Source organism: Bactrocera oleae, chromosome 4, assembly GCF_042242935.1.
Source record: "Bactrocera oleae isolate idBacOlea1 chromosome 4, idBacOlea1, whole genome shotgun sequence".
NCBI classification, from domain to species: Eukaryota; Metazoa; Arthropoda; class Insecta; order Diptera; family Tephritidae; genus Bactrocera; species Bactrocera oleae.
The window spans coordinates 8,951,108-8,967,263 of record NC_091538.1 but is presented as its reverse complement, the minus strand read 5'-3'; the positions used below and the strand labels follow the sequence as shown (position 1 = coordinate 8,967,263).

Genomic DNA, 16,156 nt, shown 5'->3' with positions numbered 1-16,156 from the left:
ATCTACTTAAACACACGCTCAGCTATTTTTGCATTACGTTTGGGCAATAAACAGTACCATAGGTATTTCTATCATAAAACACCAACATTAACCTGCATATATTATATAATACTAAGGTTAGTATTGTTGACATTTATCTCAGCAACGCTCCTTTAGGCCACATGGTTAGTTTTAAACCTGTACATTTTGCTTGCATGCTCAATTTTACGAACGCTATGCAATATATTATTGTTTTATTTGATAATAAATTTTTTAACAATATTTTTATAGCCTTTCCAGCATAACACTTCAACACATGCTCATTCATTGAGGACTCTGCCGGGCTCCCACTGCGCGCTCACATTAATGTAGTTTGTCATAAATTTTCGCGCGCAAATGGGTGCCTCACGTATGCGTCTGTAAATACGACTCTGTGTGTATGTTTATGCAAGTATGCGTGTGCAACTTCTAACTGTTGTTTTTTACTGTGTTCACTCATTCAAAGCAACAGCATAATTTTCACTGAGAAAGCACACATACCATATGTTGGTACGAGTATATATATTTGTGTGTGTGTGTGTATATATATAAGTCATGTGTCATATAAATTCTCAACATATAGCCATAAGTCGCGCTCGGGTCATGAAGCGGCAAGTGAAGCCTGAATTATGACACCCAACGCGTATGTCAAATGCAATTTGGAGAATTTATTAGTTACATTAGCGCTCACATGCGCGGCGCGGCTAGTAGTAGACTGCCGCTATATACTTGTACTTGTGTACTGTAGGTTAGCGCATAAAAAGCGTTGCTGAGAAATTCATGGCTGAAAGTTTGGCAGTAAGTGCGACGCACTCGCACCTATTTATGACCCCGATCACCTATTCATAAGTTTGTTGCACTAAATTTCAAGGAAAATGCGAAATTTTCAAGCGTTCGTACAAGCAGTGGTGTTAACAGTTGTATGAAGTCAAACTTCGTTAAGTACCGTTAACTTTTTTAACCTTTACATGCAACATATATATAAGTGCGGACCGATTTACGTGAAAGCTGCAGTTCTGTGCACTTTTGCTTGTGTGGTTTGTGTTGGCCTCCGCTGAGTGTTATCCAGTAGGTCACTGAGTTAACATTCAGTTATGGCACCAAAAATATGTGATCAGTATTAATTCCATATTATAACTGATTAAGATTTCTACGTTACGAGTACGAAATTTTTCCAAGTAATCACAAGACTTTTCGCAAAAGTACTTAAACTCTGTATATGTGGTATATAAGTTTCCCAAATCTAGGCTTAAAGCAATAGAAACCATAAGTTGGCAGTAGTAGCGGCAGATAATATTCTCAAAATGTTTTTGAGGAATGCTTTCGAGTTGAGAATTTTTGGTCGTATAAAAATACATATCCGTAACGTTTATGAAATTCGATTATCATGAGAAAATATATCGAAAATATCGATAAATTAATGGAAATCGTCAAGTGCAACCGTTAAGAAAATACTGTTTTGAGTTTTGTTTTGACTGCTCAGAAGCTGCAGTGTGGCACAACAAACCGTTCGAAACAGTTTAAATATGGCTGGATACAAAACCAAAGATCGCTGTATGAGGGCTGCCAAACGAGTTAACGCAAAAACGCGCCTAAAGCGAATTTCCATCTGCGAATCGATGCTGAATCAAAATTTCGAAACAGTTCTGAAGCGGAGCTTTAATATGAAATAACCTTGAAAATGGCAACAAGTTATCGATAATTAAACTCTTCTATTGAATGTAAAAATAAGGGATTTTTCTTACATAACATTAATAGCCGCTAATCTGCGGCAACTCTCATGTAAGGATGTTCGTAATTCAGAAAAGCTTGAAGTTGGTTTTCATTGAACTTGCTGGGTAAAGTTTTATAGGTTTGCCCGACAACATTTCGACGATAATCTGAATAATGTGAATTCTTAGAAATGAATAACTGCGTAAAAAAAACGACATGACTCGTTTTCTAAATATCGTTCAAAATTTTGCGGATCCATAAGAGTATATATTGCTTCATCATGCAAGAATTCCAACAAGTCTGAGGCTGCCGAGTTCTGTTTTTGTAATAAATTCCATAAGTTTTCGCAGCCTCTTAGAATATAAATCATGAACATATGTATATACGAATACATATATATTTGTACATCTACATACATACATAAAAGGAAGGTTACTTCGTCTCGTTACTGCTTTGTACCCAACATTTAAATGAGTAACACCAAAACCGCAGAGTAAATCTGCTAGTTTTATTAACAAAAACACAAGCCATCAGCTTCTAAACAAGCGAGTAACAGCAAAAGAAAACAAAATTGCTTACGCAGCAGTTAGAAGAACCCGCCAAACTAGTGGCCGCCTCCAAGTTCCCAAACTAATTTACACAACTGATATTTTACCACTAACCAAATCCCAACAAACACATACACATATGTACATATGTTTTACGCTATACAAGAACAACAATAACGCCGAGATACACGCATGTAAACTGAAAGCGGCAAACTCTAAAGCCTAACCAAGCCTACATATGAGTATGTAGCCCCACAACCGTAATTGGTTAGTTGCCAAAAAAATCGCCTCCTAACTGTAAACTTGCGTAAACCGCAACAGCTTCTTCATTTCAACTTGAAAGTTGCCTAACTTTATCGTTGATAATAATAAATTAATATTATTATCCTGCAACGCAATGCCACGAAGTTGTTGTGTGACTTGTTTTATCGTGTCGTTGTTGTTGTTTTATGGCAACCTTTGGTCTTTGGTTTTCCCTTAAGAACCCTTCATTGGACTTTAAAGGCAAAATTGCACACTACTACATACAAACATTGCTTGGTGTACACACATACACATACACTTAAGGCGATTCACTAAACTAATAAACTCACACATACATACACATACACATATTTGCGGTGGTGTAACGGAGTAATAGTGAAATAGCGGATATTTATAACAGTTAAAATAAAATTTAGAAAAAAAAAATTCGGTACAGTTAAGCGGAAAAAAAACAAAACAAGAAAAGACAAGAAGAACATACAAAAACTAGATATTGATCGGTTAGTTTGTATAGCAGCTATATGCTATAGTGGTACGATATCTGCGATTCCGACAAGTGAGCAGCTCCTTGGAGACAAAAGGACGTGTGCAAAATTTCAGAACGATGTCGCATAAAAGAAGGGACTAGTTCGCGAAAATACAGATGGATAGACTGACGTTCCGGACTAAACCGACGCAGCTCATCATCATCACGTTTCTCCGACGCTGCCATCTAGGTGTTACAAAATTCGTGGCAAACTTAATATTCTCTGTTTAGCGCATAAAAATTAAGTATTTAAGACCGGTCTATTTTACTTACTGAAATATCACGAAGAATGCGGTTTGTGGTGGTTGCGCGACTTCGACGATGAATATTATATTGATTCTGTTTTATTCCAGTGCGGCCAAGTTTTGTCTTAATATGCTTTCCTGCTTTGATATGGCAACCCAACGACAACTTAAACCATATGTTTTGTTTATTTACAACATATTCATTAAAAATTAATGAAACCGAAAAACAAATTTTACTTAAACAGCTAAAATTTGCAAACAAATAACAATGAGTGAGGATATATCGAATACAACAAACATATTCAATACAAAGTTAATTAAGCAAGGAACCGTGCATAGTGAAAAAGGCAAACTATTAAGATTTGAAGAAATTAATATTCCAATAGGCCAAACCAGTGGAATAAAGCCATCACCCACCGCGACAGGAAAGAACGCTTGGATTAGCAAAGCCCATATCACTACAAACGCATGCCTGAGTAAATCACGACTTACAAACAAGGAATATATGACAACACAAAAAGTATATGATGTGCTCAAAGAACCTGACGATTATAGCCCATTTGGGTGTGCGCTATCTCTAAAACCAAATAATATGAAATGTACAAATAAAAGCGTTCTTCTTCATTTCCCACCGTTACTTAATGTCCCGATAAAGAAACAACTTGCAACAAATAGTAATGAGGCGGCGCTTCGTTCTAAACCTAAAGTTGCAGTAAAAATGTCCAACGAAGATGCATCGCCTGCTGCCCCGAAAACTGCGTCAGTTGATGATACAACAACTACAATTCCAACAATTATGAGATCAACTGCAGCGGTTTCTTTAACAAAGCCAACGGAGTTGAACGAAAGCTTGATGAATTCTGTCGTAAAACCAATGGAAATTGACCGCGATGTCGCACAGACTCCAACTACAAGTCCAACAATAATGAGACCAACTGCAGCGGTTTCTATAACAAAGCCAACGGAGTTGACCGAAAGTTTGATGATTTCTGTGGTAAAGCCATTGGAAATTGACCGCGATACCGTACAGACTCCAACTACAAGTCCAACAATAATGAAACCAACTGCAACGGTTTATATAACAAAGCCAAGGGAGTTGACCGAAAGCCTGATGAAGCCAATGGAAATTGACCGCGCTGCCGCAGAGACTCCAACAATAATGAGACCAACTGCAGCGGTTTCTATAACAAAGTCAACAGAGTTGAACGAAAGCTTGATGATTTCTGTGGTTAAGCCATTGGAAATTGACCGCGATACCGTACAGACTCCAACTACAAGTCCAACAATAATGAAACCAACTGCAGCGGTTTCTATAACAAAGCCAACGGAGTTGACCAAAAGTTTGATGTTTCCTGTGGTAAAGCCAATGGAAATTGACCGCGATGTCGCACAGACTCCAGAAACAACAGCAACGACGTCAGAAATTACTTCAGGAATGTTTTCTGCCGTTACAATAACAACGGCAGAAATTGAAAATTTGAAATCAATTACAGCAACAACAACAGTAACAGAAATTGAAAGTTCCAGCTGTAATACCGCATCAAAAGCTAGCATGGAAAAATTAGCAGCAGAAAAAAATGAAAAGGCAACTACTAAGATCATACCAATTTTAGCACCGTCAGCTAATACAACTAAATCATTGGCCGTTAATAATATTATGGAAAAGTCAAAATCAAACAAAAAAACCGTCATGCGTTCAGTGCATATTCCACTTTCGATTGCTTCGCAGGCACACAAATCGCTAGCTATTAAGGCAACTAAAACGCCAATTCATCCGTTAAGCAAATCCCGTAATTGCGTTTTATTTACAAATAAATCAAACACAACTACTAAAAGTAACGGCATTTTTAAATTTATTCCGAAAAACCCTTGGCCTATGAAATATATACCCGATAAACCCAATGACTCGAACACAAACGATTCCAATAGTAATGACACACTTAGTAGCAAGGAATCAGAAAATGTGACTACAAAAGGGAAAGAAGTTTTGGTCATAACAACGGACATCAACACAAACAAAACGGCCGTTAATATACCAGTAGTGCCACTGGTAGGAAAACGAAAATATACTGATCCAGCTACAATGCCGATACTTTCCTTTTCGTATCAGAAATCGCTTTCGGAATATATTCGAAAAGCAAAGGAATTTCACAAACGCGCCAAAATGGAAAAAACAGAAGCTTTAACGGCAACTGATAATTCGAAGAGTATTGAAGAACAAAGTGTGAAAAATATGATTTCAACCGACATGGACGGTGCAAATACTAAAGATGGTAGCGGTAACAACGATAATGCGAATATGAATGGTGACGATGAATCTAATCTTACACAAAGTGAAACCACTGAAGAACGGCAAAACCAGTTAACGGCAATAAATAATGAAGAGTCGGCAAATGTCGAACCTCCAAACAAAGAAAAAGGTACAGGTACATCTAAAGATTTAGATAAACAGAGAGATATAGAAAAAAATGAAAGCTTAGAAAACGTGAAAGATATGGAATCGACAAGCCTAGATAACCCAAAAAAGTTGAAATCGACCGAAGGCACAGAAACAATAACTGACGTGGAGTCAACGCTAAGCATAGATAAATTAATACATATTGAGTTGGGCGAGAAGACAGAAACCCTAGAAATCGAATCAAGTGAAGGCAGAGATAACCTAAAAGAAGTGGAGTCAGCCGAAGATACAAAAAAGCTAAAAGATATCGATTCAGCCGAAGCCAGAAATAACACGAATGTTATGGAATCGACGGTAGGTATCGAAAACCTAAAAGATGCGGAATCAGCCGAAAAGACAGAAGACCTAAATGTTATGGATGCAGCAGATGGCACGATAAATCTAAAAGGTATTAAATCAGCTAAATTTATAGATAGCCTAATAGATTTGGAATCAACGGAAAGTGCAGATAACCTCAAAGATGTGGAATCAACCGGAAGTTCAAAAGACCTAAAGAACATCGAAACAACTGAAAACACAATAAACCTAAAAGATGTGGAATTAACCGAGAGGACAGAAAACTTTACGTATATGGAATCAACTGAATGTGCAGATAATCGAAAAAATATTGCCACAACAGCAGATATGGGTAACCAAATAGATATTGAATCTGATTTATTTACTTTTGAAATATTCAACAATGTCAGTGGTATTAGTAATACAAGCACCCGCAATGAGCGTACCCAAACAAAGGACAGCACAATAAAGATTCTGAAAAATATTTTTGAATTGAAAGAAAAAGTTAAACAACAAGCGGAAGAAATAATATCGCTAAAAGCTGCGATGAAATTGTTAAAAACACCAAATATGTTGAGTAGATCTTAATTAATACGTTAATATTATATGATTATTAATATTATGTGATTACAACTAAAGAATGTGTAAAGAAATGTTTGAAATATTTGTATTCAAATAAAAATAATTTTGTAAAAAATTATTTTCTACTTGTCTAGTTAATCACAAGGTTCAACTACTCGTGAGTATTTTACAATTCTAAGAAGATTTATTGCATTTTATTTATTTGATTGTAAATGTGTAATATTTAATACTCCAATAACACATCTTTAAAAGCGATTCAACTAACATTTGAATAAATTTTTCGCTGCCATTTAATAATTTGAATATTCTATATTAAATTTTTCGAATTTATGTTTAACATGCACCTTTTACAATTTTACTGCGACCGGATAATCCCCACCATTCAGTTTTAAAACGTTTCAATAATTGCCAGCGATATGCGAAAAGATATCGCAAATCGATGTTAAATGTAGCGTGTAGCGATAGTAAGCATAGAAGCTGGCATCACTGTCTAGTGCAAACAGCTGTTTATTATAAATAAAAACAAATCTAAATGTGCTGCTTGCGCGGTAAAAATTAGAGTTTATTTTATTAATTACACTATATTAATAAACCAAGCGTGCTTCTGAAAAGTTTTGATTAAGAATACGAAATTAATTGAAATGAATTGTATTTTGAGCATGTTTTAATTAGTATTTTGTCCTCAGTGCCTAAGTTGCAGCAGCTAAATATCAAAGGTGGTAAATAACTCGTATTTTAGTTTTATTTAGATTTATAAACAAAACAATGCGTTTTCGTCGATGTTTTGCTCATTGCCCTCGTGGCGCCGTCGTATACCCATTTCCACCAAAAACTGATGTAGCCAGGTGAGTGCCGTAGCAAATATTGCTGTATGTGTGTGTGTGTATACTTGCACAGCTTGATACGGAATTATTCTGATATGATTACCCATGTTTTTTGCATTTTTTAATTTATTTTATTTCGCATTGCATCAGGCGGGATCTCTGGATACGACAATTTGGTGAAAAACCAGAGAACTTTAAACAGAAACATTTGTACGCATGCCGGCGGCATTTCAGCTCATATATGACGTATGGTAGACTGCTGCGAAAGAATGCCTATCCTGATGTAAATTTGTATCCATACGACAGTGAGAATCCCTACACACAAAGATACAGCTATTACAAACCTGGTGTGAGACCCGATCCGATTTGGCATGATAATCTCGATGATACAGTGGCGGTGCCACCGAAAGATTGTGGCGATGACCTAGAATACATACCCTTAGAATATATAGTACCACTTTCCAATGAACTTTCTCACACCGAGGACAGCAGCAGCAGTGACAATGATGAAGACCAACAAAAGCAAATAGCTACACAAACACCAAACCAAGATGATGAAAAAATCAATCGTAAGCGAAAGTGCATACTAGGCTGTGGCGGTAAGCGTTCACTACACAGTTTGCCATCTATCGAAAACGAGTTGGAAAGACGTGAAAAATGGCTGTACCAGCTAGGCAAGGATCCAGCATTATGCAAAAAGAAACGCATTTATGTTTGTGATCTACACTTCGACATACATATGGTGGGAAAATCACATTTAATACGCGGTGCATTTCCGAATAAAAATTTGCCGCCACCGCTAATAAAATCAATACCAGAGGAATTGGAGGCGCAAACAGAGTGCCTGCAAAAGTGTTCAGACTATAAGCGAAAGTTCAAATTTCCAACGCTCGATCGTAAAAGGTAACGCAATTATCATAATTGTTAAATGAATTTGCTATCTATATAAATTCAAGAAAGTTATAACGTAAAAAATTATTAAAACAAAAAAAAAACATATATACAAGAAACAAAAACAAAAAAAAAAGTTATAAAATGTTCGAAAAAATTTAAAAATTTTCGCATCTTTTTACAGGCGCGAGGAGTGGCTATTAAAATTTGGGCGTAGTCCTGCGTTCTACACGCATGACATCTACGCGTGCGATCGTCATTTTAGTGATGAAATGAGAGTTGGCCCCTATTTACAACCGCACGCCATACCAGATCAAAATTTGACGCTCAGAATATTGGAAGAGGATAATACTAGTAATTATGTGATCAAAACTTGGTCGCTAGAAAGATTACAAGCTTTAGCGAATGTTACGACGACAGCAGCAGCTGATGCAACAACAACTACAGCAAGTACAGTGATTTCGCCAACCGATACAATAACTGCTGCAACAACTGCAACGATTTCACCATATTTTACCGCAACAACAACTGATACACCACCTCAAATTACAGCGCAAACGCCAACAAGTGAACAATCAGCACAAATTGAGAACATTCTTGGCCAACTAAAAATGACCGTTACGTCAACGGCTAATCAGAAAGCAAAATCAGCAGTAGAATATGTCAAAATGCAAACATTAGGTGTATTCATGCAACATAAAGATGGTTATGTGGTGCCAATGAGACAAATTTTAAATGCAGTTGATCCCTTAGACTGCAGCGCATATCAGCTAATGGACTATGTTAAAACGATTGAACCCCAACTAAATATAAAAGTGTATTCAATACCAAAAGAGATCTACGAAGGCATTAGTGAGCTTAGTGAAGTTGATACTAGCTTGCCACCAAGTCCCACGTATAATAACGCGACAGTTGAAGAGGTTGACGAAGATGACCGAATATACAACACAAAGCGAAATAATTATGATTCAGGCTACAACACGGCGAAAAAGGTGAAATTTACGCATGCGTATGATGAACAACAAAATAACGGCGATTTATGGTTGCATTCAGACAACTACGAATACAGCAACAGTTTAGAGAATGCGCAGATATACAACATCAAACGAAATAATTATAATCCAGGCTACAACACGGCGAAAACGGTGACATTTACGCAAGCATTTGATGAACAGCAAAATAACGAGAATTTTTGGAGACGTGCAGACAACTACTATTGCCACAAAAATAATGCTGACGTGTTGAACAACTTTAGTGCCAACGGTGTAACCGAAGCAAGTGCTGAATTCGCCGTAACGGAAGATCCGATATTAGAGCAACTGGCCGAAACTTATCCTACAGAAAGTTTTTCGCTAACGCTGGGCAAAAATAATAGATTAGTCAAATATGGCAACGAAACAGGCAGCGTAAGTAAAGCTGAAAACGTAATAATACCTGACGAGCCAAAAGCTGCTGGCAAGTTGTTAAGACAAAAGATAACGGAAACCGTTAATAAGCGCCTAATAACGGTACAACCAAAACAACAACCAACACAATTAAAAGCAGCAACCGTTAAAAACGCGGTAATACAGGAACAAATGAAACCGCAACCACAACCACAACAACAACAACAACATAGTAAAAATTCTCTAACAAGGGCGGTAGCTTTGGCCGAGAGTTGGCAGCAAGTGGTGCAGACCATGCAAAAAGAGGTGACTACTAACGGCACTTATGTAACAAGCATGCAGAAGCCGCCAGATGCCATTGCGCTGGCGGCCAGAAAGTTAGTGGAGGAAATAAAACAAGCTGGTGAAAGGGAAAAAATAAGCATAGACCAAAAAAGAATTGCTGGCAATTTGACGGGTGCCAGCCTAATTGGAAAACCAATAATAACGCACATAGCAAATAGCGCGCAAAGTGCATGTGGCCTCGCCACAACACAAGTGCCAACAAAAATATTTAATAAAGAAGACCCGAATGCTTTCAAAATCACCAGCGTGGAGATAATAAACGGCAAACAACCGTTTATTGCTGTAGGAAATGCAAATTTGAAAGTAACGCCTGCAACTCAGAACGATGCGCATCGCGCAAAAATAACAAGCGTAGAAATAATAAACAGCAAACAGCCAATGCACGCAGCTAACGGAAATATAGTAACATTTTCGGAAAAGAGCACACCACAAATTCTACAAAATCAAACAGAAATTATGCAAACGATGCATAGACCGACAGCAGCCAAAGCCACTAGCACTACAACAGCATTTGCCACAACCACAACACCATTTGCCATTGCTACAAGTGCCGCGCACGCGCAACCCGAACCAATGAGTGATACAATCGAGAAATTGTTGTCCAAAGCAAAGCAGATTTTGAATACAAAAAACAATGCAGCGCCTATAAACAACAACAAACTTATGTTATATAACACGCTAGACGTTGATGACGACGATTTGCTGAAGTATAGTGAAACAGAAATAAACTTTCCGCCAGTAACCACAACTCAGCATGACGAAGATAACGATGTGGAGCCCTATTGTGTTTTGAAATGCGCCTATTCCCGCAAACTCTACGAATTTCCTACACCCGACGCGCAGACTTTCCAGCGTCATTTTTGGTTTCTACAACTCGGCTTAGATATAGCGGCCGATTGGCGTAAACCGCTGTATATTTGCGAGAAACACTTCGATGACACAATGTTGTTGCCACCGGATAATACGCTTAATGAGTACGCGTATCCATGCCAGTCGCTAATGCGGCAACTAAATAAACCCACAACAACTGTTGGCACACAAACGTGCCATAGCGCCGTGGAGTATAGACAGAAGTTGTTCGATCAAATAGCGAATTTGCAGGAGACGTTGCGCCAACAGAAAATGGAAAAGAAACGCGTTAAGGTTTTGATACGTCTCAAGCAGGAGGCGGCGCGGTTGGTAGCCGAAATTGAGGAGGCGAAAAATGCGCCGAAACTGTTAACTATTTATAATAAATAATAATTATTGTATGGAATACTTGTATAATGTATGCTATAGTATATGTAAGTGTATAAAACTGGTTTCTACCTAAATTTAGTTTTAGCTATCATTAAAATTAATAAATAAAAACTATTCTTTATAAATTTAGGCCCAAGGCGTTTAAATTTAAGCATGTATCTGAAAAAATGCTTGACTATTACGTGTAGCAAAATATTTTTTTATAATAAAAACTTTGAAAGCACATATTAAAATATTTAAAAAAATATTTTTATTAAAAAAAATTTTCGAACATTAAAAAATTATATTTTCTTATTTTTCCGCTATATTCGTTACTAATATACCGCCTGCTATTAATTTTTCTACAAATTTTTTAAACTTTTTAAATTATTCGAAGATTAAAAAAAATAAAAATTCTATTTTCTTATTTTTTGCACTATATCCTGATTGTAAAATTCTATTTTTTTATTTTCGCACCATATATTTATTCCTAATATGGCGCTTCCTGTTGATTTTTATAATTTTTTAAAGCTTTTCAAATTTAGATTAAAAAATTATATTTGCTTACTTTTGGCAATATATCGAAACCCAATTGCTATTTATTTTATAAATTTAAAAAATTTATATTTTCTTGCACTATATCCAAACCTAATATTCCGATTGCTGTTGATTTTTATAATGTTTTTAAAGCTTTATAAATTTTTCGAAGATGTTATTCGATATTTTCTTATTCTTCCGCTATATTCGATCCTAGTATTGCAATTGCTATTGATTTTTATAATGTTTCATGGCTTTTTAAATTTTTCGAAGAATAAAAAAATTTAATTTTATTATTTTGTGTGATATATTCATTTCTAACGATTACTTTGGATTTTTATAACTTTTCGAATTTTTCGAAAATTAAAAAATTTTATTTTCTTATTTTGTGCACCATATTCATTCTTAATATTTTGTTTACTTTTAATTTTTTAAAGCTTTTCAAACTTTTCGAAAATTAAAAAAAATATATTTTCTTACTTTTTGCACTATATTCAAATCTATTCGATTGCTATTGATTTTTATAATTTTTTTAATTTTTCAAATTTTTCGAAGAATAAGAACTTCTATTTTTTTAACTATATTGATTACTAACTTTGGGAATTGGGTATACAGGTTTTCAAAACCAGAAAAATTTAAATATATAAAAAAAATTTTGAAAAGATGAACATTTTTTTAGAGAAAATATTAAATATTTATTTTGTATAATTAAAAAGAATTTTAAAAGGAAAATTTTGAAATTAAAATACTAACCAAATTGTTGTTTAGTTTGTATGAACTCTTTTTTTTCAACTTTTGACATATTCTATTTAAGAATGAAATATCTTTATTTGATAAATAAGTCCACTGTTTAAATGAAACAATTAATATTTCGTAATTTATTAATTTACTAGCTTTTACCCGCGGCTTCGCTCGCATCGAATCCATCAAATAAATAACTGATATCATTATAGTAGATATGGATCCATTGGATTATAGTTTTTAATTTAGCCTTACGCACCGGCGTAGAATTTCTTGACAGCGCCGATTTCCGCTTTCGAGGCATTTTTATATTTAATAAGAGTAACTAATAATATTTGTGTTATTTCTCTGATTTACGTTTTTTATACATTTATGTTTTCTTTCATTTTTAATTTTTTCGACAAACAATCATTTCTGCCAAACTTTTTTTTTTCAATTTCAAAATTTTCAAATTTATTTTCCAAACATATATAATCTTCCAAAATAATTTTTTTAATAATCCGTAAAAAATTTATAAATTGTGTAATAAAAAGTATCCTATGTTCATTCTGACACCTCTAAGAGTATATGTACAAAATTTCATGATGATCTGTTAAGTAGTTTTTGCGTGAAAGCTTAACAAACAAACGGACTTTCGCATTTATAATATTAGTATTTATTAATTTATTTATTTTTGTTTTTAATATTTTGTTTAACCTTTTAACTGAAAATAAACTTATTATAATAATTATTTGCTTACGCCATATCTACAATATTACATACATATGTATGTATGTACATAATTACATAGAGACCCAAGCAAATCAAAATGCTTATGTTCATACCTACAAAAACAATAACAAGAAATAATAGACTTTTTGGAAAATTTTGATAATATATTAAAATTAAAAATATATTATATTTTTAGTTTGAGAAAGTATTAAAATTGTGAATATACTTATTTTTTACATTTATCGAATTTATAAGTTGATTGGTCAAATTTTTAATTTCGAAAAAAATTTTAAAAAGTATTGAAATTGTTAATATAATGATTTTATTTTGTTTTATTAAATTTATAAGTTGATTGGTAAAATTTTCAATTTCGAAAAAATTTTTAAATTTTCGAAGATAATTATTTATTGAATTAAAAAAAAATTATAGTTTTGATTGAAGAAATTGTTATTTTCTCAGAGATTTTGAAAATTTCGAAATTATATACTTTTTAAATTTGTAAAAAAAAATGTGGCTTTTTTATTTTTTATGATTTTTCTTTACAAAAATATTTGCCAGCGAAGGCAAAAAAAACAACAGTAAAAAGCATCTATAATTATTTCCAACAGCACTCTCACCACCCACTTGCTATTGTCATCACTTTAATTTATTGAAAAAAAATACGATTACCTTTTTATTGGATACACAAAAATATTACGCCTTTTTTAGTTTCAATTTTTTTTATTCTCAATTTTTAATATTTTTTGTTTTTATATAATCTTGACTTAATTTAAGAGCTACGAATCTGAGTTATTATATAATTTAAATTTAATAACTAATTGTGTAACCCACATACCAAGTCTTATCTGTCGTGCTAGCCCAGTCGAAATATACTAGTTGTGTTGCACAAGCCTTTACTTTCAACTTAACCTCACATAATTTCGAAAATGTTGCTAGCGTTAAAAAATGCCTAGCAAAGTGTTGCCTACTTTTTGGTGTGCAACTAATTCGTTGAATATTGTTTTTTTTTTTTGTTTTTTTATAGTAGTAATTCAACGTGCGCGAATTTCGAAAGTTTTATTGAAAATGTGAAAGTTAGTAGCAATTTTGTTTCGATGTTTTTGGAATACCAAAATTTATTTTACGAATACAGAATGTTGAAATTATTTGAAAAACAGCGCGTATTTAAATTTTAATAAACAGCAATTCTTCAATATTTGCCATACAAACATAAAAAATGAATTTAAAAAACAATTTTAGTTTTCAAAATGCACCTGCAACACACATGTTCTCAAAATATCAACTAACCTAAATTTGCTCTTACCTACATTTTCATAATATGCTCTTCCACTTCTCTTTCACCACTCTTTGCACACTTCCATACATAACTCTCTCTTATAAAATATGCATATTTATATTCAATGAACTTAATTTTCCTTTTTTGCTAAAGTTTACATATATTAATATATAATATATAATATTTTTCTTGCATCTTTGTCTGAATTTTTATTTACATTTTACTTATTATCAATTGAGAAAATAATGTTCGACTGTCAAAAATCTTTTAACCATCACAAAGAAGCAAAAATAACTGTAAAAGCTTGCGTTGCCACTACAGACATACTCACATACAAATTTAACAATTTTATAATTATTCAATTTTTGCTTCTAATTAAATTTTTTTTGTTTGTTTTTTGCTAAAAAATATAATTAGTCTGAAATTTCTTATACACTTTAAAATTGCACAAAAACTTTGGAAATTTAATTTATAATATAATTTAAAAAACCTACGAAAAATTAGAACAAAAAATAAAAATTATTATAAAATTATAAAAATATTATAAAATTATAAAAATATTATAAAATTATAAAAATATTATAAAATTAAAAAATATACACATATAAAATTAAAAAAATACTTAATCATACTAAATTTATACAATAAATAGATATAACAATTTTTTTAAATTCAACAAAAATATATTATAAATTTAAAAAAATTTATATAAAATAAATAAAAAAAAAATACTTAATCAAAATGAACAGACATAAAAATTATAAAATTCTAAAAATAATTTAAAAAAACTAATAAAATATTTTTAATCAAAATAATTTAAAAAATAATAAAACAAATAGATATAAAATTTAAAAAAAATTGTAACATGATTAAACAAAAATTGAAAATTAAAATTCTGTTTATTGAAAATTTTTTTTAAATTAAAAATAAAAAAGTCAAAATTGAACATTTTAATTTTGTTTGTTGAAATTCCTTTTTTAAAAGCAAAAAATTTAAAAATAAAGAAATCGAAAATTAAATTTTTTTTGGTTGAAAAATAAAAAATAAAAGCGAAAAATTAAAAAATAGGCAAAAATACAATATGTACTAAAATAGAAATTGTATATAAATTATGAAAAAGGTGTTAATTAAAAAAATTAATAAGAAATAATCAACGCTGAAATATATAATAAAATTTTACAAACATGATTTTATATAAATATTTATGTCTATTATTACTATAGAAAACATAAAATATAAAAATATATAAAAAAAAAAAATTATAAAAAAAAAATTAAAAAACCAATCAATAAATTAGAATAATAAATATAAAAAAACAATAATTAATAAAAACAAAAAATGTGAATTAAAAAATAATTTATAAAAAAAAATGTGTTTAAAAATTAGCAATAAAATTTTACAAGAAAAAAACTTGAACTCTATGTATGTAAATATGTATGTATGTGTATTCATTCGGAAAAAAATTTAAAAAAAATTACATTTCAACAGGTTCGCGAAAATTTTGGATTAAAAATCAGATTTTAATTTAAATTACCTATTTGCAATGCCAATATTGGAAAAGATTATAATTTTTAAAAATTTTCAAAATGGTAGAACAC

General features: G+C 32.3%; 2 protein-coding genes across 3 annotated transcripts; both read left to right on the top strand.

Annotated features, from left to right (window-relative positions):
- Positions 1–3,489: 3,489 nt before the first annotated feature.
- On the top strand, positions 3,490–6,748 carry LOC106614134 (uro-adherence factor A). The gene has a single exon (XM_014229694.3). The coding sequence runs from the start codon at positions 3,583–3,585 to the stop codon at positions 6,634–6,636; it is 3,054 nt and encodes a 1,017-aa protein (XP_014085169.3). The 5' UTR covers positions 3,490–3,582; the 3' UTR covers positions 6,637–6,748.
- Positions 6,749–7,141: 393 nt separating this feature from the next.
- LOC106614211 (uncharacterized) lies at positions 7,142–11,533 on the top strand. 2 transcript variants are annotated; one of them, XM_036375012.2, is made up of 4 exons: positions 7,142–7,349; positions 7,380–7,475; positions 7,605–8,357; positions 8,530–11,533. In XM_036375012.2, the coding sequence occupies exons 2-4, from the start codon at positions 7,396–7,398 to the stop codon at positions 11,312–11,314; spliced, it is 3,618 nt and encodes a 1,205-aa protein (XP_036230905.2). In that variant the 5' UTR covers positions 7,142–7,349; positions 7,380–7,395; the 3' UTR covers positions 11,315–11,533. The 2 variants fall into 2 exon arrangements, with proteins under 2 accessions (XP_036230905.2, XP_069964210.1); XM_070108109.1 differs by lacking the exon at positions 7,142–7,349 and having other exon boundaries at positions 7,373–7,475.
- The last annotated feature ends 4,623 nt before the right edge of the window (positions 11,534–16,156 follow it).